This window comes from Asterias amurensis, chromosome 5, assembly GCF_032118995.1.
Source record: "Asterias amurensis chromosome 5, ASM3211899v1".
In the NCBI taxonomy this organism is placed as follows: Eukaryota; Metazoa; Echinodermata; class Asteroidea; order Forcipulatida; family Asteriidae; genus Asterias; species Asterias amurensis.
The window spans coordinates 22,225,779-22,247,716 of record NC_092652.1 but is presented as its reverse complement, the minus strand read 5'-3'; the positions used below and the strand labels follow the sequence as shown (position 1 = coordinate 22,247,716).

At 37.7% G+C, this 21,938-nt stretch overlaps 1 protein-coding gene across 1 annotated transcript in view; it reads left to right on the top strand.

Moving 5' to 3' along the window:
• The window catches only part of LOC139937504 (uncharacterized), a 47,942-nt gene that overhangs the window by 8,979 nt on the left and 17,025 nt on the right, over positions 1-21,938 (top strand). Inside the window, exons 2-6 of the mRNA XM_071932665.1 lie at positions 14,732-14,927; positions 16,331-16,582; positions 18,775-18,885; positions 19,824-19,946; positions 21,227-21,340. Of these exons, the coding sequence (XP_071788766.1) occupies positions 14,732-14,927; positions 16,331-16,582; positions 18,775-18,885; positions 19,824-19,946; positions 21,227-21,340 (796 nt within the window). The remainder of the gene's footprint in view (positions 1-14,731; positions 14,928-16,330; positions 16,583-18,774; positions 18,886-19,823; positions 19,947-21,226; positions 21,341-21,938) is intronic.

The following is a 21,938-nucleotide window of genomic DNA, read 5'->3' as shown; positions in this document are numbered from 1 at the left end:
ATGAACCGAACAGAAGACCTTCATATATAGAGACTGAAAACCCAGTCCACATATAGTGGCCCCCTGGTGGGATTCGAGCCCTAGTATACGGCGATGAATAACACCATTACGCCATTCCGAATGGTTGGATGTGCTGTTCTGAAAACCCAGTCCTCATAGTGCCCTTGTGGGATTTGAACCAGGGTCCTAGAGATACACAAGGCAAGGAAAGAAACCATTACGCCAACCTAACTGTTTGGGTGTGCATTCCTGAGGGCAGTGACCAACTTCATGAAAACAACCCAAATAACCGTGGATTTATATAGCAACCACGGTGCAGGAAACAATTTTACCCAACATTTTTGTATAGCAAAAGTAGGTTTTAGACTTCTTTTTTTTTTAGTAGTAACCGAGACATTTTGTGTAGAATTATGCTCTGCTATACAAGGAAAATCGTTCGCTGACATGCACATCAACAAGTTTGAACTTCCCCGTAATATGTTGACTTATACTCTGACAAAACATCTTCAAACCCATTCGATTTAACTAATGAGGTAATTTATTTAATGCATCCTGAAATGAAACGCTTTCTCTTTCGTTTCGGTTGATGGTTGTTTTCCAATCTGGCTGATCTTTGTCATGTTCCCTATACCCCCAACAGCAATACGAATGAACATTTTGACTGTGTGAAAAAGTCAAGGGGCCAGACTTATATTTCCCTTGCCTCGAACTTAAAAAACATACGGTCTCAAGCCTTTGAAGGCATCTGAAAGTACACAAACTTGTGCAACAAGGGCATTTTTTTCTTTCATTATTGTCTTGCAACTTCGATGTTCAATTCAGTCCGAATTTTCACAGGTTTGCTATATACGCATATGTTGAGATACACCAAGTGAGAAAACTTGTCTTTGACAAACTACCAAAGTTGCCATTACCTTTAATGGCCCGGAACAAAAAGGCACTATATTTATTTTACGAATTGAGTGGAGACCTCAGACTTCATAATTGCACACTTCGCCTCGTCGATAGTAACAACTTGAAAATCGAATCACTGCGATCTTTGCTCGTCACGTCTTCACGTCCTGAGATCGATGTCAATACGATACGCAACAAACCCGGGCAGGAGACTGCTGCGTTGAAAGTGCACATAGTCACGTTCGAGTTTAACCCGTTTTGATTTCTCTTCGACCCTCGGGAGAAAACGAATTACCCCTGGGGGTAAAAGCAATTCACTACGTGACACTAACAACACAATCTATAAACTAAACACACAGTGGTCATAATATTCAGTGAAGTTGAAGTGCACTAACTATTTTGAGGCACGTTATGAATTGTTCATGTGCGTTGACGCTTCAGTTTTGTCACCAAACAAATTCCTCTAAGCTTGGATTATACGTGGACTGTTAAACTTCCTTCTTATTTACTTATGCACGTCTCTTATGTTATTGTGACCAACATTTCAGAACGAGATATTAAACTATAAGCTGGAACTAGGTCGGCCATAGACAAAACTTGCTCAACAATCTTAAAATGTTATGTTCTTCTTTCTTTTTAGAAATAATAACAATAATAATATCGAAGTCTTATATAGCGCATGTAAGCCTAACTACCAAACAAGGTACTCAGGGTATATGTAAACTTTCAGAAAGACAGGTTATTACAGTGATGAATTATGAAACCAAATTATTTAGCACCTTAATATAAGGGTTTACAAGGTGCTACGGTGCATACAGCAGCCACAGCCAGGAACACCGGGGCGAACCCCTTTACTTCTCTTTTCGATAAGTGCACTGGGTTCTTTTACATGCGTTACACAACACCTGTGACCAACGTCTTTACGTCCCATCCGAAGGACGAAGCAATGGTTAAGTGTCTTGCTTAAGAACGCAAGTGTCACGGCCGGGGATTCGATTAAAAATAAAGCATACAAGCTTTTACTAAGGCTGCAAACCATGTGCGTACGTGACGTACGTCAGAGTGACACCATCATTGGTTGAATATTCTTCGCAAAATGACTTTATTTGCAGACTTTTAACGCAAAATACACGCTCTGGTATACTATTTAATATAACTGATGCATACAACAAAAACGTATTTTAATTATCATTGTGCGAAAGATTGCGAAATGACGTCAGCGTGACGTCATCATTGGTTGGATATTCTTCGAAAAATGACTTTTTGTGCAGACTCATAATGCAAAATCTCCGCTCTAGGTTACCATCGAGTATAACTGATGCATAAAAGCATATTTTAATGAAATTGATCACTTGTGCGAGAAATTGCGAAATGACGTCACCCGTTGTGACGTCATCATTGGTTTCATATTCTTCGCAAAATGATTTTACTGTGCAGACTCCTAATGCAAAATATACGCGAGCGAGTCTGGCTGATGCAATGGGCAAAATGGCCGTCATCGGGTTGCACTGCATTGGCCTTCATGGTTGTGAGTAAGGTCTAAATGCCACTTTAAAGGCACTGCAGCCGACTTCACGAAACTCTAGGATTAATCCTATTTCGAGTAAGGACGAGAAACCCGTCCTTACTTAGGATGGGTTCAATGCATCCTAACGTCTTCGAATACGGAACTGAACTCGTCATAGGTTCCAAGATTAATTATAGGTTAGGAAGGGTTTAATCGACGGCTAGACACTGGTGTTTAAATTCGCAGCATTGTTATGTTGTACAGGGAGGAGGCTATGAAACACAGGTAGATCTAGGTATGGAGTTAAAATACATCAGTTTGCTAAAACCTGGTTGGTTGTTAATGCAACCAAACCCTGACCCAACCGCCCAAACTCAAATACCCCAACACCATAAAAAAAAAAAAATATCAACGAAAACAACCAAATAATGCTAACAAAATAAACCAGACAAGGTCATACTTAATACAATTTACAATTTTCGAACTATAAGTAATATTTTGTTTAATATATTTTCTATATAAATAAAATCTTCATTTTATGACAGGCGGAACTTCCAGTCTTTCGATTTCTGATCGGATATCTCACCCTTGTAAACTAAAACAACACAATCCGGATTTGAAGAACATTTATTGGGACATGAATCCGAATAAGAAGACAATGGTCTATGACGAAATATGTAGTCTGTTGTTATAAAAGCATTCTTATTTTTATTTGATATTTTAATTTTTTTTGTATAAACTGTTTGTACAAGGTTAGCTGTACTTTACCGTCCTGATTTTCAGTTCAACCATGACTTATGTTATTGTTTTCGGTATAAGAAACCATGTTCTGAACAAAATAATTTGTAATGCATACGAATTAAGATTTGCCTTTTTTTTTTAACTGTTGCTGAAAAATCAGTTATGAAAAGTATGGCTCTTTACAGTTAGACAAGGTTTGGGTGAAAAATAGCTCATGTACACTAACCTTTTGACAGACAGTTTGTTTTCCTTCAAACTGATCTGGATGGACTTGAATGTTGGCTTTTCTATCCACAATGTGTCCCTCAGATTACGTTTATTTCTGTGTCAAGTCTCGTTCTTTTTGGTTAAAGCAATGGACACTATTAGAAATTGTCAAAGGCCATTCTTCTCACTTGGATCTCAACATAAAGTAACAAACATGTAAAAATTTGAGCTCAATTGGTCGTCAAAGTTGCTAGATAATAATGAAAGAAAAAATCCCCTTGTGACACGAAGTTGTGTGCTTTCAGATGCTTGATTTCGAGACCTCAAAATCTAAATATGAGGTCTCGAAATCAAATTCGCGGAAAATTACTTCTTTCTCAAAAACTACATTACTAGAGAGAGAGCCGTTTTATACGACCAACCTCTCCCTATTACTCGTTATCAAGTAAGGTTTTATGCCAACAATTGTTTTGAGTAATTACCAAAAGTGTCCACTGCCTTAAAGTGCAGGTTGATTGTTTGTTGTTTTGATTGTTTTTAATACTTGCTCATTAACCTATTCGGTTGTCATGCTGTTCATTCCTTAAAAAAAATAAAAAAATGATGAAACAAACCGATAAATATATAATGATGGGAGTCAAGAAAGTTTCAAGACAATGGATTGATTGTTTTGATCTTCGGTAAAGGTATCCACAACAATTCAATGTTCTTAAAGTGGACATCAGCAGATAACAATATGTTGCCATCCCGTTGACGCAAGGACTTCCAAGTTTCGATAATCAGCTGATACTTTGGGTTGGACCGTTAGTTTTTGTCCTGCATTGGCCTTCACCTCTCCCTTGACACTTTCGATTCCTGCGGCCCACATTTTTGTACGTCTGTAATATTGGTTTCAATTATAGGGTGTTTGTTTTTCAATTGACTTGTCGCTTCCTTTTGTGTCTCATCGTTGTTTCCGATCTGCATGAGGATGTGATGATGATATCTTGACAAACGCCTGAATTCCATTCGGAATTCCTGGTCACATAATGCCGAATGTATGTATGTCTATTTATAGGCTATTATGACAGCACCACATGCAAAGTGCCACATGGATCACAGCGTGAATACAGCACAGTTGGAGGTCAACAACTGAAAAGAAATCTATCAATAAAATGTGTCATTTCTTCAATTTGAAAAGGTTCCAAGGCATAGTATAGGAGCCACGCTATTTTTAAACGTGTTTGTGTAACTCGAGGCGGAGTGATATTAGTGGCTTGCAGCTTCAGCAAGACACAAACTAAAATAAGGTTCAACTCTGACTCTACATCAGTTTGACATATGATTCAGGGTCATCTCGTCCAGAAGTGGGTCAGGCCACATGGTGCCCTGATCCGGGACAATTCTGACCCGGGTCAATACTGTGACCCGGGCATTTTTACAGTGCAGATTAGATTGGATAACAAAGTAAAGCCAACCATTACCATACAACAGTCCATTGTGTAAAGCTGTTCATTGCAGGCACAAAACAGCTGTCATGGAGTGATATAATCATGTTTGGTAATAGGTCTTCTTCTGGAGTTGGTATTTTAACTTGGCATGTGTAGTCGTTAGTAGCGTTGTGCTCTGATCATGCTTTTTAAAGAGCGGTTTTATGGCGTACTTCTGGAGTTGACATTGAACTTAGCATTAGTCAGTGGTAGTGTCAGTAAAAGAGAACTGACTTGAAATTTAGTGTACATAAGATATTTCCATAATGTCTCTTGAGACTCTTGTTTTTAGTAGACTGTTTAGTTTACCTGCTTGTTTGACTAGTCTGTCTAACTTAATCCGGTTCTAGGGGACCCCACATCGCATTTCACGAATGGGAACCGAAATCTACACCTGACAAGCATGTGCTCTCGGAACACAACACATTCTTAAATTTCATTTGCATCTGCCACACACAAATTCACGGGTGGACACCAACCACGCACACACCTGGTCACTTGTATCTCTTAAAGGCACTGGGGGTCGATTTCACAAAGAGTTAAGACTATTCCTATTTAGGACTGGTCCTAGGAGATATAACAAACGTCTGTTGCTAGTCCTAAGTTAGAATGGGTAACTCGTCCTAACTCGAGATAAGACTAGTCTTAACTCTTTGTGAAATCCAACCCTGGACACGTTTGGTAACTGTCTAACACTAGTATCCTCACTTCAATAACAAACCTGTGACAATTTGAACTCATTCATCAAATTTGCAGGAGAATAATGTGGGGAAAATACCCTTGTTGCATTACTTTGTGTGCTTTCAGACACACAATAAATGGCTTCATCTGATAGAAGTCTTTTATAATTTGAGTGAGAAATTAACGCTTTCTCACAAACTTTTAAACTATCAACATCTCTTCATTGCTCGTTACCCAAGTAAGTTCCTTATGCTAACACTTATTTGGAGGAATTACCAAAAGTGTCCATTGCCTTTAAGATACCCTGTGTTTCTCTGATAAGATACTCTACATTGTCCATAGTGTCTAAAACTGTCAATATCGTATGGACATAAACAAATACAACCCCAATCACGAAAATTTCAGATAAGAGCAAAATGGAGGTGAGGGTGATTAGTGAGTGGTTTGGTATTAGTCAACTGTTGCCGAGTGAATAGTCACTTGCATAAATAGTGAACAAGTATAAGCCTGCATAATAGTAAAATACTTACCTCGCAATTGTCAAAGTAAATTGTCGTGGTGGGGGGGGGGGCAGCCGTGATTCTGTAATGTAAAAGCTGCTAGTGTTCTTGGTACATTGCATTTGAGCTGAACAGCACAAATTGATCTTTTATTCAAGTGACACTGGGGTTATGTCCAATAGCTTTGATCAAAGCAATACTAAGTCATTCCTCATGTCTGTAGATGTAGGCTTAAGCACTGTCCCTTGTGGGGTCCTTTTAACAAAATGAACCAAGCTATCCAACAAATGTTTGCCTTGTTCAAAGTTGTACTCACCGGGGGATAGCTACAAAACCAAAAACTGGAAGGTTAGGCCTATACGAAGGTTCAAATGCTGACTATGGTGGCGTTTTCTTTGAGTTTGATGTCATGTTCGTTTTTTTGTTATCCGGTTAACAAAATACTTGTAGGATTTATGTATGAGTTGAGGTTATACTGAGATTACCTTTTACTCTACATGCGAGTATCTAATGAACGCAAATATTAGCTTCCAGCCTCTTGCTATACAGACTTCCTATACGATCATCCTTTGGAATGATTACAATTGCTGCTATTGTTAAATGGGCCTATGCCTTTGCAAACACCTGACATATTATGCTAAACTTAATTGACATGATATTTTGGCTTTGCTTATTACTTGAGCGATTTACTGTTAAATGCTGGACATTTGATTATTCAATTACCTTTTTAGGGGATGTATATATGCGTATATCATGAATACTATATTTTGTTCATGTAGGTGTTGTACGTAATACTCCGTTATCTTATTGACTACAAACTTAAACCCTTTAGGTTGCTGGTCTTTGCGTTTTTAAAGACACTGGACTCTATTGGTAATTGTCAAAGACCAGTCTTCTCACTTGATGGATCTCAACATATGCACAAAATAACAAACCTGTGAAAATTTGAGCTCAATCGGTCTTCGAAGTTGCGATATATAATAATGAAAGAAAAAACACCCTTGTCACACTAAGTTGGGTGCTTTGAGATGCTTGATTTCGAGACCTAAAATTCTAAATCTGACGTTTCGAATTCAAATTCTTGGAAATTACTTTCTCGAATAATACTACCAACCTCTCCCCATTACTTGTTACCAAGTAAGGTTTTATGCTAACACAAATTTTAAGTGATTACCAATTATAGTGTCCACTGCCTTTAAAAGTAGGGCCATACTTTTATAAAGTTACCTCCAAAAGATTTGTACACCGAAAGCTTTCGTATAATAACGAGAGTAATTTGGTTATAAGGGCCTATTAACCATGGTGCATAAATAATTCGTCTGAACTACCCACGCAGATTAGAAACCAACTTATTGGAAAGTCCCCAGTTGTCACATTAAATTTGTCCCTTAAATCGGCCAGAGATACCTTTTGGTCTTAGTGCTCAACGATGAATTCGACAGTTTTGAAGGAGGTTTATAGTATTCTCAACAAATAGGCACTGAATTCACCTTTCACAGAAGACTTGTGTTGCTCCTTCCTTGACAATTGTGACTAAAACCAATTGTGACTTTAACGGAACCAAACGATCGCCCTCCTATGGCTCTTCAAAAAGAGTGGTGGTATATTCACTCTTTTAGAGGGGTTTCACTCCAGGACAGAGTGAAAAATCACTCAAAAAGATGCAAACTTCAAACTAAAAGAGTGGAAGACCATGGTTGAAAAAGAGTTTTCCTTCATATGGCTCATCAAAGAGTGCTGTTTCACTCTTTTACATTAAAAGAGTATACACTACCCCTAGCCCTAGGTGGTCTAAAACTTTCGTATTGTACAACAGAGGAAGAGTCCTATATAGGGCTAACACTACCCCCTACATTATACACGGTTATGAACAGTTGTTGTGAAATATTGAAGTATTATTGCGTCAAATAAAAGAACGGCACTTTGCTAAGTAAAGGCAGCTGCATTTTGAGAACTTCGTCACCTTAAAGATACCATGTCAGATTTTTTGCCCCAAACATTAAAAAAATAGATTTTTTTGAGTGAATGGTATTTCAAAGAGTATCACCCGCTCTAACAAAAACAAGTTTAACTTTTACTTTTAATGGTCAGGAACCATGACAAAAGTTTAAAACTTTTCTTAAAAAACACATAAGAATTGGTTACGTGATATATTGTCGGGATCCTGACAAAAACTAGCACTTTATTTCACTGCTACTAATAATTGGCGGACTTTTTCGACCAATGGCTCAAATGAAAGCTTGTAAATTGTTGAAAATCTGACATAGCATCTTTAAACTTGATCTTCGAGCAACCTCAACAACAAATCTACTTTGAATCAATACTTTCAATGAAAATAATTGTCAATACCACGGCAGCGCTTTCCTTTAGCACTTACTTTTTTCAGAGTTGCACTTTTATTAATTACATGTTATTCATTTGGACTCAATAGTTTAAAGCTTTTGAGCTAGAAATGAGGTATTTCAGACTAAAGTGCAAGCGCCTCCTTTGAAGGTATTATAAAAGTGCCAACTGAGAAAAAAAGATGGCTTGCAGGTAAAACATGACAAAGGTTCTTCTTGGTGTTTGCTTTATTGTGCGTAAAAAAGGAGGAAAAACAGGGATATTTATAATAATAAATGTCACGGAGGCATTTTTGTGTGATAAAACTTACATTGTTGCAAGCTTCTAGTTTGTTTGATTTCAAACTTTCCCCTTGGCAAAGGAGATTCTTGAAAACTTTATTATAATTTTTCGGATTTTGTTTTTGACCGAAAAGGGAAAATCTTCTTGATAATTAGTTTTGCTAAAAGGAGTTAAACGACCGCTGCTAAAAGTAATGGGGTCTCGCTTTGACGAGTGCAAACAATTTTAAAAGTAATATTCACTCAACCGAAAAATAACACTTTTGTTGAAAGGGACAAATATTTAAGTTGGAATTTTAAAACGTCGTAAAAATTTGGGTATAGAAAACATTATTAAATGTTGGATCTGAGGCGATAGTGGCAATACGCGAAACACTACAAGACTGGCAGCTGGTTTTTTTTTAAGGGGAAATGACCTGATTATCAACAACTTTTTCGATCTGAACGATTTGTTTCGGCTTGTCATTTTAATTAATAAATGCTCGTACTAAAGTTAATCTCGTCAGTTTCCCTCGTAGCTTATTACTTTGTTTTTTTCGTTAAAAAAAAAATCAAAAAAAAAAAAATCGTTTTTTATTGTTTGATATGACCCTATTAGGGTGTTTGTTTGTTTGTTTGGTTGTTATTTTGTTATATGTAAATTGTTGTTGACAGTTGGAGCAAAATGTAATCAACTGGGAGAGGCTTTCAGTTGGTTCCGCTTAGAGAGTTTAATTAATTTGTTAATTTAATCAAACTATGCAAAACGATACGAATAAACCAACGAGTGGTTACAAGGAAGTACTTAAGAAGTTCTTTTCTTTTCTTTTCAATATTATCAAGGTTCGCATAAGTGTACTGTTTTTGACCAAGTAATACGTTTACAGTCAGTGATGTAGGGGGATTTTGTATTATTTACATACGTCTGAATAATCTTCCTATGAATGGGCAGTAATATTGTTTGAGCTCAACTTCCAAACTGAATCCATCGTACGCTCTTTTACTAATCCATTCATATTAATATCCCAAAAAACAAACATGTTTTTGAAAAGAAGTCACAAATCGGTTACTTTGCAGTCGGACTCCAGGGAATCTTAGTTTCTGGAAAACAAATTTAGAAAAATAGAAGAAAAAAAAAGAAGAAGAATCTCATTATAATGTCTCGGTTGAGTTCATTTATTCGCCAGATATATTTATAACCCGCGCAGTTGAATAACCTATATGTATAGCCAGCGACCAGTCATGTCATATTATATAGCAGCGTTGCAGACCCTCATCTGATTAAATGTTACAGGATTTTTCATTAAATTCGCAGAGATAGAGTTAGAGAGGGGGGGGGGGTGGTTGTAGAGAGAGCATGCTTTGCTGGCATCATCCTGTTTTTAGCCAAGCATTGCCGTTCATCCTCCGATTACAGTGACAGGGGCCTAGTAACGCATGGTAGCATTTAATCATTCTTATAGTAGCCAGACCTCTCTTTGCAAGGAAGTCAAAGCAACCAAGCAAGTTTTACCATCTTCTATCTTTAGTTTGTGTTTTCTTATTGTTCAATAAAACAGTATTCTTGCTTTTTAAAAAGAAATATCTTGATAATTAGCCTTCTATTTGTTTGTTTGTTGGGGTGTTTGATGAGGGTGTTTTTTGTTTGTTTTTTGGGGTGTTGGAGTGTTTTGGTGTGTGTGTTTGTTTGTTTGTTGGTTTGTTTGTTTGTTTATTTGTTTGTTTCTGTTGGGGGTATTGGGGGTGTTTGTTAATGCGCTTGTTTGTTTGTTGGGGCGTTGGGGTGTTTGTTTGTTTGTTTGTTTGTTTGTGTTGCTTATGTTGTTGTTTGGAGTGAATAGTTATACTTATATTTACTTATTTGTTGATTTAATTGACGCATTACCTTTTTCATTGAGTTTAATAGTTATATCTTGACATAAGACATTGTGGTACAGACATCTGTACAAGGTAAAGGTTCAAACATAAGAAGCTCTTAACTGATGGCACTGACCCTGTTGATGATGGAACAATTAATAGACCTGGTTTGCGGAGGACATGACGAAGGATTTGATGTGTGGGTGTGGGGGCTATAGTTAGAATAAATAATCCATGGCGAGATCTACATGTTTAGTTGTTTGTGGCCACTGAGTACAGGACATTGATTAAGCACATCTATACCACAACCATTTTTAGTTCCAAATGTCTTTATTATCTTTATTATTTAAATTTGCAAAAAAAAAAAACATAAAAAAAACATGACCGATGCATCCTTACATAAAGGTCAATTTTTTGGAAAAAAAACGTATTTCGTTCTCAACTTGCAAGTTAAATATACCAGCTGTTATTATTAGCTTAACATCGTCATCGAAGCGATGGGAAACGTATTCAAGCAATTCCATAGAATTTCACCAAGGTTGGTTTCGATTACGTCTCGTACAGTCAAATATAGAAAACGACTTCAGAACAACAAGTTTAAACCCTCGATGTTTACTGATTGTCTACAAAATCTATTTTTAAGCGGCAGAATTACTTTTATTAAGCGCTTTAGTCAAGGTTCGGAAGTTTATCTGAATGCTTAAAAGGGCACTATTATGTGAAGTTGATACAAATAAAATGACGGTATTTGGTTCTTAGTGTATTGTTCAAAATATTGGCACTTTATATTTCTGTGGATGAAAACAGCGCTACTATTTTAATTGGCCAAGCTTAAGTTGTCAGTTCCGGTTGGCTGACTTAGAAAGGGTTCCAGAATTGAAAACCAAATTCCAGATGGAATTTCAAAAACAGTTTTTCGGCATGAGAGGTCTCGTTAACCGCATTACATATACCAAGGTTTTGAAGTTGCTGATGGAAAAAATGGTTTCCCTTTTCACCTACTTCACACTGACGGGTCAGAAGCCACTCTAAATCTAGGCCTAAAACAAGCGCTTGGCCTATAAATAAATCAGGTGACTGAACCTACAAGACACTCAAGCTCACTCTCCAATGCGGGCAAAGTAACCTCCTTGACAGAATGTTTAACCAAAATGTCTTGTTGGTATGACACTGCTCTAGAATTATATAAATGTCCTGGGTTCGAATCCAACCCGAGGAATATGCCGGTGTTTTTTCTTCTTCTCAGAATTGAACTCGGGAAAGTACTGAGTTTACAGTGCTTTATAACACACATCGGTGTATGAGGGTAAAACCAAAATGAAATTATTCTTTATCCCAGATGCAAATTTAACATCTTTAAGCTTTCACCGGAGACAACAGCTTAGTCACTATGTTCTTCAGTACTGTCACCTTTGATTAACGCTGCTGATTAAACAAAAGACATATTGGTGTATTTTTTATATTAAAGAGAGAAAACACCAAGAAATCAAGGTTATCATTTGTAATAGTCGTCAGCTGGTTGACTAAGGTCGTGAGTAATACAGACCTTACGGCTCTATTTCACACCCAGGGGATCAAGAGCCGTATTCATCCGTAAATAATGTTCCTTATCAAGCGAGACGATTAGCTCATTTTGGGTTGATGTGCAGCACGGCCGGGCAGCACGGCCGGGCAGGGCCTGGACATTATAGTAGTACAGTCACTTTTGAACCCGTTGAATTCCGTTGGTTTAATAGGCACTATACTTTTACGAAAATATATATACATGAAAGGTTATAGTTTGAAAATAAAATCATAACCATGGCCCTACACCAACCCTCATTTAATTATTCGTCACCTAGATACTTTCAAGTTTGAAATATTTTTATGTCAATTAAATAAAATGCTGTGTTTTAGATGCAGCAATAGCAATACACATAATGAAAGGGCACAACATAAAAAACAACAACATTGTTTTGGTATAGCACAGTGTCTATCACAATTAGAGGGGCGAAATTTATTTACTCTCACACACAAGGGATTAAACAAAATATTAATAATAACAAACTAAAGTCAATGTGTGAATGTCTTCAGAAAAAACTTGGTTCTGATAAGGGGTAATAATTTGGCTGCAGAATAATTTCTTCACGAAGCGATGGTTGTTTGTAAGACCTTGCTCAAGACAGATGAAGTGCATTTTTCGGGATAAACTTGTTTTTTAGGGAAAATGTTATAATATGGCTACAAACTAATATCTCCACGTGTTATTTGCAAGACCTTGCTCGAGACAGATGAAATACATCATAAGCATGAGTGGCATCGGAAGTCTCTATAGTCCTTCAGTGAAGACCCATGGTGCGCACAGTCGATGCAGATTTGTTGTTTATAAAAACATCTGTACTGTACCATGGATTTTTTGCAGCCCTAAATGAGTTTTGAACAAATCTGAGTGAATCGTGTTTGAAATAATAATAGAAAGACACGAAATTCTGAAGACGAGTAGAATACCGGATCGGTCGAGACCACAAGGATTTTTTTCAGAACCAACATCCCAAAAGGTTTTTTAGTAGTCTGATCCGAGAATTTTCAAAGTGCTATAGGCCTACAGGTAACCTAATAAACGTTAACCCTGTCAGTTCCTTTTCAGCAAAAACTAAACGTAAATTCGGGCATTTCACACATTTCAATCATATTGGATGTTTTTTTTCTATGGCAACCGTTTCACCCAACTTCCTTTTCGTGCACACATGAGTCTGTTCTTTTCAATCAAGTTCGTTTGAAGGCACTGGACATAATTTGGTTATTGTCAAAGACCATTTTCTCACTTGGTGTATCCCAATGAAAAAAACATAATTTTTGCACAATTTGAGATGCCTATTATAAAAGGCTTCGGGATTGAGGTATTTTATTAGTTGAGTGAGAAATTATCTCTTTCTCAAAAACTACGTTACTTCAGAGGGAGCTGTTTCTCACAATGTTTTATACTATCAGCAGCTCTCCAATGCTCGTTACCAAGTAAGTGTTTATGCCAACAATTATTTTAAGTAATAATTATTACCAAAAGTGTCCAGAGCCTTTAAGTCTGTCTATTACATACAGGCATTTAAGACTACACTATTTCACAGTGCAACGTTAGTTTATTTTACACTAACTATTAATTTTGTATGACCGATGATGAAATTGAATGGTTGACCCGCTTCAAGCTGTTGGCTTTTATGAAATCGAATGATATTATTTGACCAGTGAATGCTAAACTGTTGAAGTGGCATAACTCCTTTTTTGCTGCTGAAAGATGATGCGATGGAGCGTTGGTTTTCAAAACGAAATTGAACGAGCCAGCCAGGTGTTAAATTGAGACTTTCCTGACATTGGCTAGGAAAACTTGTATACACAATAGATTAATTGTGTTCCGACCTACCCATAATGTAATATCGTCTGTGTAATGATGGGTAACATTCTAACACCCTAATGTTCCGACACGTTGACAAAAACCCAGTATGTTTTCCCAATTTTCACCATAACTCTTAACCCCAACTAACACTGGGGTGTAAGTCACGAGCAGGTTTAAGGAACAAGGTTGTCGGAACCGAAGGGTGTCGGAACACGGAACAGTCACCCAAAAGTGTGTCTAATCATCTACTTGTACTAAACAGTCATAAGATCGTGTATACTCCCGTCTCACCTGCTGTCAGTGTAGTCTCACCCACCAATAAAATGCAATGTATGTTTTGGTCCAACTTATCCATTAATGGTACATTATATGGTAGGCCTATGACTTTTACTCCTGTTTGGGGAATACACTACACACATAAATTGTGTCTATGTCGCAGTACCACATTGTTTCACGTAACGATACGGTTATTAGCAGCAAGTTTCATATTGCACCCACACTCTCTCTGGTCGAAATCATGTTGAGATTTGCCCATTCATGAATATCGGACTCGTCAAGTAAGGAAGATTTGGAAGCACACTGATGTCCCTGGCAACGATGGCCCTTTTAGAAACCACTGTTTCAGATTCGGCTTAGGGTAGCTTGGCCCCGCGGTTGTTTTGGCAATTGCGCGTGCTTTGCGTACGCGCTCAGCAGGGCTTCAGACGAGAGGACGGAACCTGAAGCTGAGAATCCAAAACCAAAGCCATGGATTCGAAAAGGGCAAAAACATCTGTATACCTGATCCATTGTCTTCCCCACTTTCTCCATTTCCATGTTTTGGTGACCAAGGGATAAGGTGAGAAACAGGTTCTTTGGTGTCTTCTGTATGTTTCTGATATGCTTCCATTGTTTCTCAACAGGGCGTTACTTTAGAGAACTTTAAGATGGAAGACGAACCGGCGAAAGCAAAGGAGCTGGAAGCAAACGGAGGGAAGGTGAAGACGAGGCAGCCCAAATCTCCTAGATACTTCAAACTAAAAGTCATACTTGCCGTGCTGTTGGCTGTCATTTTATTAATCGTTGTAATAAGTTTAGTTTTGGTCTTCGCTTATGGTGGTGAGTTGAATAATATTTTTATTTCATGTTTTATTTATTTAAATAATAATGACAAATACAATTTGCTTTTGTTAAATCAAAGGTTTTTAACCATGTACAATAGACATTATGCATTGACGCCGGTGTCAGTGAAGTCATCAAACCGGCATCCTAGAGCAAGTTCGGTGAGCGACTAGACTTGACTATGAGCCGTAAATTGGGGACTACCAGAAAGTGTTAGGTAGCTCCCGAATTGACCTTATCGGCCATAATCCAAATGCATGGTTCGATATAGTCAACCTCCCTGTGCTCTATAGTTTCTGGTTAAAGTATTATGTTGCCTTGGATCGGACGAGTTGGTCTTTGAAAAGACGTTTGAAATCGTTCGTTATGAAATGCATATGGTTATAAAGATGTTTTAAAAGTAGAATATAATGATCCACACAAGTATGACTCAGAATTGCACAGTTTTCCCTTGACGTCGCCAACAAACACAGTCCGCCATTTTATAGATCCAAAAATGTTGACTCCACAAAATGGCCGACCGTCTTTCTTTGCGCCGCAAAAGGTAAACCGTGCAATTTTGAGGCCTGTTTGTGTGGATAACTATATTATACTTTTAAATTATCTATCTAAATTTGCATTTCATAACAAACGGTTTCGAACGCTTTTGAAAGACCAACTCGACCGATCCAAGGCAACGTGTTCCTTTAATCAAGTCGGTCTAGTCACCGAACTTGCTCCACGTTGGAAACGCGCACTGCTTTCACGCACCACACATGATTGACAAATGAACAAACTCCTCTGATGAAACATTTAAATACATTCGTTTTACGTAAATATTACATGAAACATAACTTTTTGGACTATACCACATGAATTGTATTTAAAGGGAAAGTTACATGATTGGTTGTCGTCAAAGACCAGTGTTCTCACTTGATGTATCCCATCATAAGCATAAAATAAAAAGCCTGTGAACATTTGGGCTCAATTGGTCATCGAAGATGCGAGAAAATGATGAACGAAAAACACCCCTTTTGGACGAATTTGTGTGCTTTCAGATATGAATAAAAGACTTCTAGCTAGAAGTCTTTAATTATTTTAGTGAGAAATTACCTCTTTCTCAAAAACTACGTTACTTCAGAGGGAGTCGTTTCCACTTTCTCAAAAACTGCGTTACTTCAGAGGGAGTCGTGTCCCACAATGTTTTATACTATCGACTGCTCTCCAATGCTCGATACCAAGTCAGTTTTTAAGTTAATATTTGTTTTGAGTAATTACCAAACGTGAACCTTCCCTTTAACATGCTATGTATGGTACACATATGGCTGTTAAAGTCAACTGTAAAAGACCCGAACCCCAATAACAACAACAACAACACCAACAACATTTACTATGCCCTGTTGTTTTTGTTCCAACCCAAGATCAAGTGAAGCCGATAATCACAGGTTGTCCTGGACCTGTAAGAGTGACCGTCCACTCGATGAGTGAATCCGTTAATGTCAGCGCAACCTGGACCGAGCCCACGGCAGCAGATAACTCGGGTACCGTCAGCATTAAATCGTCACATCATCCGGGAACTTTGTTTCCGAGGGGTACTACTACCAAGGTCACGTACACGGCCGAGGACCAGTCAGGCAATAAGGCAACGTGTGCCTTTGAGGTAACCATCGAAGGTAAGTGTGTGGAAAAAGTAATGCCTGATAGAGCTTGAGGTAATTAAACGATGTTAGTACTTTTTATAACACACAACAAGAGGGCCACAGATTAACATTAAACTTACACGTTTTGAAGATAATAGAAACTAAGCTTCTCTTTTGAGCTAGAAATGAGTAAAACAATGTCACGAAAATAGTTATTGTCGTCTCAGGAGAGGAAAATTATGTAAACTACTTTGTATTTGTTTGTGTCCATACAACAAGTCAGGTTTTTGAAAAAGCTTAACACTAAAAACAGCCGTTTTTGTCTGATATATAAAACAAGGAACTAGTGGCAACATTTAAAGACTAACTTCATAAAAAAAACTGCATAAGCTTTCGTTTCAACAACAGCTGTATCAGATGCGAGTGCTTGTTGAAGAAGATGTTGCTAAGAAAGCCCAAACAACCATCTCTGGATCTGGATATTTATACTCCGATAAAAACGGATACCCGCATCGCATCAGAGTTTTATGACCTGACCAATGACCTAGTGGAGATGTCTAAAGTGTGCTTTGATCGCTGTCTTGAAGGCTTTGTAGTCTTTTAAGTCTAGGATATTGTGGGGGAGTCCATTCCAGTGTGGTATAGTCCATGGGAAAAAAAGTGTTGGCGTAAATTGTTGTCCAGGCTTGAAGTTGCATGAGTGAGAGTGGATGGGTTCTTCTAGTAGGGCGGATGGGTTCTTCTATTGAGATAAAATGCAACCCGGTTGATGTGGGAAAGGTTCCTGTGAACGTCACTTTGACAAAGTGACCGAGTCACCCAAACGTCGTTACACACATACAAACGGATGTTCATAACTGCGATGTTACCATCCATCACTAGCTAATCCATCCACTGCGATGTTACCGTTTGAAACCTTTGTGTCTCTTGCCAATTTTTCATTCTTATGTTTCTTTATTGCTGGTTAAGTTTATTATTTGCCTGATGGGAGGGGTGGGGCTGTTTTGCATTTTTACTTATTCTGCGTCCCTGCTTTTAATTATCTTTCTGTTTTTGTCTTAATGTCTTTATAGATTTATTGTAAATAATTATAGATTTGTAATATATGGCCAAGGATATTGGAATTGGAGGCCTTCGGGCTACAGTTTTTAGGTAAACTTTTTTAATTCCAGGCATATGTCCCTGGCTTTCGTTTTGTACTGTATATGTTTGTACTTTGTATGTGTTTTTATGCCGAACAAATAATAATAATAATAACAATTACAGTGACATTTGTAAACCACGAGACCTTTCTTTGAGCCTGACCCGCATTTGTACTTCAGTCGGTGATATATTGTTTGTAATGGTCCAACAGGCTGGCCATACCTATGGCTAATGTTGCGTGTGTTGCATGCGCAGTTAGCTCTCTCGACACACACGGTCAATATTGTGGTGCTTGTCTCAAAATGGCTCTACCACGTGTTCGGGTAGTATATATTCAAATATAATAGCACAAAGCTTCGGGGAAAAAGGCCGAATAGCCGACTTGGTGTTATTAACTATAAGACTGACAGCTTATTATGATTAGTTATGCTCTGTCCGATGTGGTCACATCACATCACAATAAACTTACTCTGATTAGGCTTATACCTGTTTCGTAATTAAGTTTCCTCTACTTATTGTATCAATCTTCATAAAGCCCAGTTGATTTACTCTATTTGACAAGTGATGAACCCTTTTTTTTTGCCATCTGTGTAAGGAGGTCGGTTTAAGGGCATGAGGGTTTTTACTAGCATTGAGACTTCAATTTTACAGAACCAAACCATTGTGCAGTCGCAGTGGTATTTTGAAAGTGCTTTAAATGTTTAAAGCAGTTTCAAATAACCTTTGGAGAAAATACACAACGCAAGAATTTCTTCCTTACTCCCCTCAGCATGTGTTTTGTGGTGACCTGCTTTTTCGAACACCTGTTTTGGGCACCTACAGCTTTTCAAATTAATCATTTCCAATAAAAAAGGTAATGCCGAATGCAAACATCGCGAATGAAAGGATACACGGGTAAAGAAATAATATACCAAAATGCTTCTACAGAAAAAGTATCGTCTCTTCTGTGATTTTATCGAAGCTCACAACAAAAGTGTGTCTGAATGCAGATTTTTTTCCTGTTAATGCTTTCTTAATTTTCTCTAGAAATGTTTTCTTACTTTTTTCTATAATTTTAAAAAATTCTTACTTGTCACTGTCAGACTGCAACGAGGATGAATGGAGGTGCAGTAATGGGGCCTGCATACCAAATGAACTGGTTTGTGACGGAGTTCCAGCGTGTGCCGATTTCAGTGACGAAACCTTATGCAAAAGTAAGTGAGTTTTTCATAGTCAGGAGCCAAATTCAAAGAGCTGCTTAAGCACAAGAAGAAGCTTAAAGGGTCAGTCACACTGCAGTGTTTAACGAAACACGATAACGATCACGTGAACAAAGCACTCCCTCGATTGGTTGAATAAGCTTGCGCGTAAATGTGCGGAGCAATTCAACCAATATAATGCGTTTTCTTTGCATCGTTATCGTTATCGTTGTTTTCTTAAACCCGGCAAATTATGCTTCCAAAATAAGGCTGCCAGTCAACATACCATATCCCATGTATTAGTTGTGCCTGCTATCCTGCTCATGTCTGCGAAGCGTAAACTTGTTAAAGGCAGTGGACACTATTGGTAATTACTCAAAATAATTATTGGCATAAAACCTTTCTTGGTGACGAGTAATGGGAAGAGGTTGATGGTATAAAACATTGTGAGAAACGGCTCCCTCTGAAGTGCCATAGTTTTCGAGAAAGAAGTAATTTTTCACGAATTTGATTTCGAGACCTCAAGTTTAGAACTTGAGGTCTCGAAATCAATCATCTAAACGCACACAACTTCGTGTTGCAAGGGAGTTTTTTTCTTTCATTATTATTTCGCAACTTCGATGACCGATTGAGCTCAAATTTTCACAGGTTTGTTATTTTATGCATATGTTGAGATACACCAACTGTGAAGGCTAGTCTTTGACAATTACCAATAGTGTCCACTGCCTTTAAAGACAGTGGACATTATTGGTAATCGTCAAAGACCAGTCTTCTCACTAATGTAGCTCATCAAGGATATGTTATACTTGCAAATACTGTCAATTGTGCTGGCTAAGTATATGTGCACTTGACAGTAAACACAGTTAATAAATAAAAAAAAAGTTTAACCGCAAACATACCATTATAAATAATATCTACACTTGATACACGGTAATACGATATTTTATTCGTAGATTGCACAGAAGCAGATTACTTATCTCCATGTGATGATGACACAAAGTGTATACCGTCTGTTTACCTCTGCGATGGAATAGAACATTGTGATGACTTTGAAGACGAGAAGTATTGCAGTGGAGGTAGGACTTGGGGTTGTCGACTCCCCCACCCCCCCCCCCACTCCCCTTGGGATCTTTCCGATTAAAAGACGTGGGTACTTTTTGTAACACAAAACACAATGTCCACAGATTTACATTAAACTTATATAGTATCTAGATAATGATGGTAGAAGGCTTCCCTGGAAATATTACTTGCTGAGGTGCTGTAGTTTTTGAGATATGAGTAAAACAGTTTCATGAAAATATGTTTTTTTCATGCTAAAATAATGTTCGTCTCATGATCACTGAGACGATTTTTTTTTCATTACATTGTTTTACTCATTTCTCAAAAACTACCCCACCTCAGCACGAAATATTTTCAGGGAAGCTTTCTACTATAATTATTTTCAAACTGTGTAAGTTTAATGTAAATTTATGGACATTGTGTTCTTTGTCGTAGACCCTTCAAGATATCCATCAACAAGTCATTCCTCATAATCATTGCAACTTGAAGAAACAAACCTATCATAAATAACCCATGATGTATCACGGGGTGCTCTTTGTAGGAATGGGGGAATTTGAAGGTGCGGTAGCGTTAAAGTGACATTGATGAAGAACAAATAGAAAGTCATTTGACCTACTTATAAACATGACTCATAAATATGTCTTGTATATGTCGTAAAATAATAACTAGTTTAGTGTTTATCTACAGTTAAGGCACAAGCATTTATTTTCGAACTATATTTTTGATATATCATCAATACATCAACGTTTAAGGAAGCTGCAAAATAAAATGGTCCACGAAGTCGGGCTTACGTTACCTTGAGTTCAAGGGGCAGATGTGCACAAATTTGCATATAATAAGTGGTCAATGTACTAACATAAATCCATTTCTAAATTTATCTTTGTTTACATAGTCTTAAAGGAAATGGTTAAAAATTACTTGTCATGGTTTTTGGGGGACAAGGGAGGAGTGCAAAGACAGTTCACCCTTTATGTAAAATGCATTCCGGATTTAATGTGCTTACATCATTTAATCGGACCATGGACCCAATTCCATATGAGATGCTTTAAAGCGCATTTAAAAGAAGCTAAGCACAATGTTAACCAGAATAAGTTTACCAGCCAAACCACCATGTCGCATGTACAATTTGTGACTGGTATCCAGCTTATTTCTGTTGAGCAGATAATTGTTAAGCACTAATTGCTGCTTAAGCTACGTAATGGTTTCTCATGAACTTCATTTAATCCTTGCTAGGACTTCGGATTGATCTCACATCCTTTTGTATTGATGGTATTTAATGGACTGATTAATTAACCAGAATGTGAAGATAACGGCTTCCTCAGCTGTAAGTATGGAGGACAGTGCTACCGACGTTCAGACGCATGCAATAACGTCATCGACTGCCCAAGATTCAAAGACGAAAACAATTGCTGTGAGTAATTCTTTATCTGTAGACCCCTTGCATTCGCCGCCATCTTTTTTTCTCTTAATATTCATGCATGTCGTCATAAATCTTACCCAAACGTCTGCCACCACTTGCAGTGGCTGCGCCTATGGCCTCGTTTTGGATTAGAAAACGTGGTGACGTACCTCATGCATAAATATTAAGAGAGGCGTAATAAACGCGTGCACTTTCCCGTTGTTTTACAACGTTCATACTTGAACGTACTCGTAGTGTGTAAAACTTGCGATTTTCAACTGAATTCAGAAATAAATTTGGAAAACCAACCAAATTGTTACCTTTTACGATTGCATATCATGTAATTATGTTCAACTGCGTTTATGCCCCACATCAATGTATACTTGCCACCTTTCAATTCATTTTGGGGAAAACAACTCACTCTTGGAGTCGAACCCACGACCCACCGCTCAAGAGTGCTGGAGGTCTTGGGTTTGATTCCCCTGCAGCCGAAATGCCTGTGTGTGTGTCTACCTTGTACATTGATATTGGTTATTGGATATTCCCATATGTTTCTTAGTGAATGCCTACATTTTATACCGATATTGGATATTGGACATTCCCATAGGTT